At 36.4% G+C, this 1,309-nt stretch overlaps 1 protein-coding gene across 2 annotated transcripts in view; it reads right to left on the bottom strand.

Moving 5' to 3' along the window:
• Positions 1-208: 208 nt before the first annotated feature.
• The window catches only part of ccbe1 (collagen and calcium binding EGF domains 1), a 98,221-nt gene continuing 97,120 nt past the window's right edge, over positions 209-1,309 (bottom strand). For both annotated transcript variants that reach the window (NM_001163923.1, XM_087299861.1), the window contains 1 exon segment: positions 209-623. In NM_001163923.1, the coding sequence (NP_001157395.1) occupies positions 363-623 (261 nt within the window). In that variant the 3' untranslated portion in view covers positions 209-362.

The raw sequence follows: 1,309 nt of genomic DNA, 5'->3' as shown, positions 1-1,309 counted from the left end.
TAAGTTACAATAATGTATTAAACTATGTAGTGGTACAGACCCCTCGAGTTATTTTTTAGAGTGCGTTTAAGAATGCGCTCAAATGTTTGCAGGAAATTGACGTTTTAAACCTTCAGTATCGATTGGAATCGAATTCAAGTATCATGACAACCCTAATGCAAACTAGTTAAATAGCAGACAAAAGACACGTCCAGAGTGACCAAATTACAAAAATGTACATCTTTTATGTTATAAAAATAGAAATTTCATACAGTGAAATACATTCAGCCTTCTTTCCTCAGCGAGTATACAGTTAAATAGCAGTCATTCTGTAATATTTACACCATCAGTTCTTTCAGTTCTTGTATTGTTTACTGACAGTCTCAAACCGGCCAATCGGGATTTTTTAAGTTCCGAGGTAATTTCCTCTTCCTGCTGCTCTTGGGAGGGCTCTGGGATTTGTAGTCTTCGCCGGATCCGAAGTCCAGGTTTTCCGGTGTGTCTCTCCAGCTGTCCGGGGCTGATGGGAAATCCTCAAATGAAGAATGTAACGGTCTGCTGAAGACTTTACTCTGCAGCTCAGCGATGTCGTTACGAATGTCAGCCATCATGAGTAACAGGAAGTCAAAGGATCCTGGTGGGCCCTGAAAACACCATCACACACAAGAGTAAAGCAAAAGCACACTGGGCCTGCACAACATATCGTTTTAACATGGATATTGCAATGTTTGCATTCGCAACATCGCAGGGTGTGCAATGTTGAGTCCGAATTATAGTTGACCAGGAGCTACAGAATTGCAGTTAATCACTGTATTTACATGGAATTTATACAATGTTTTTTTTTTTTAATTGAGGATTTTTGTCTGGTTTCAAGTCCAAATATCTACATTTCAAAGTCAAAACAAGATCATTTTACCTCCCCCACTGGCAGACAATTTAGCTTGTTTTAAGGAAAACTTAATTTTAAGTTTTGATTTCTTCTGAAGTTAAAAACAAAACAATATTTTACATGATCAAAGAATTTTTATAAACATTTGAACTAGAAAGGAGACAAAGTAAGAAAAGAATAACATGTTCCTGCACCCGAACACTGTTAGACTCCCCAGAAAACCTTCACAGGAAAATCTTGTGAAACTGTATTCATATTATAATATTTAATAACAGAAAAATCAAATATTGCAATGTTGAATTTGTCCAATATGATGGATCCCTGAAGCACACTGGTAATATTTGAGACACATTTTTAGCAAAGTCTGTGCTTCTATTTGTTTAATTTAATGAGTTTCTCCTCCAGTCCTGTTTATTTAGCTTTAAAAAAAGAAGCCAAGTC

This window comes from Danio rerio, chromosome 21 (genome assembly GCF_052040795.2).
Source record: "Danio rerio strain M-AB ecotype USA chromosome 21, GRCz13ab, whole genome shotgun sequence".
Lineage (NCBI taxonomy): Eukaryota > Metazoa > Chordata > Actinopteri > Cypriniformes > Danionidae > Danio > Danio rerio.
The sequence above is the reverse complement of the archived record's forward strand: the minus strand, read 5'-3'. Positions and strand labels throughout refer to the sequence as shown.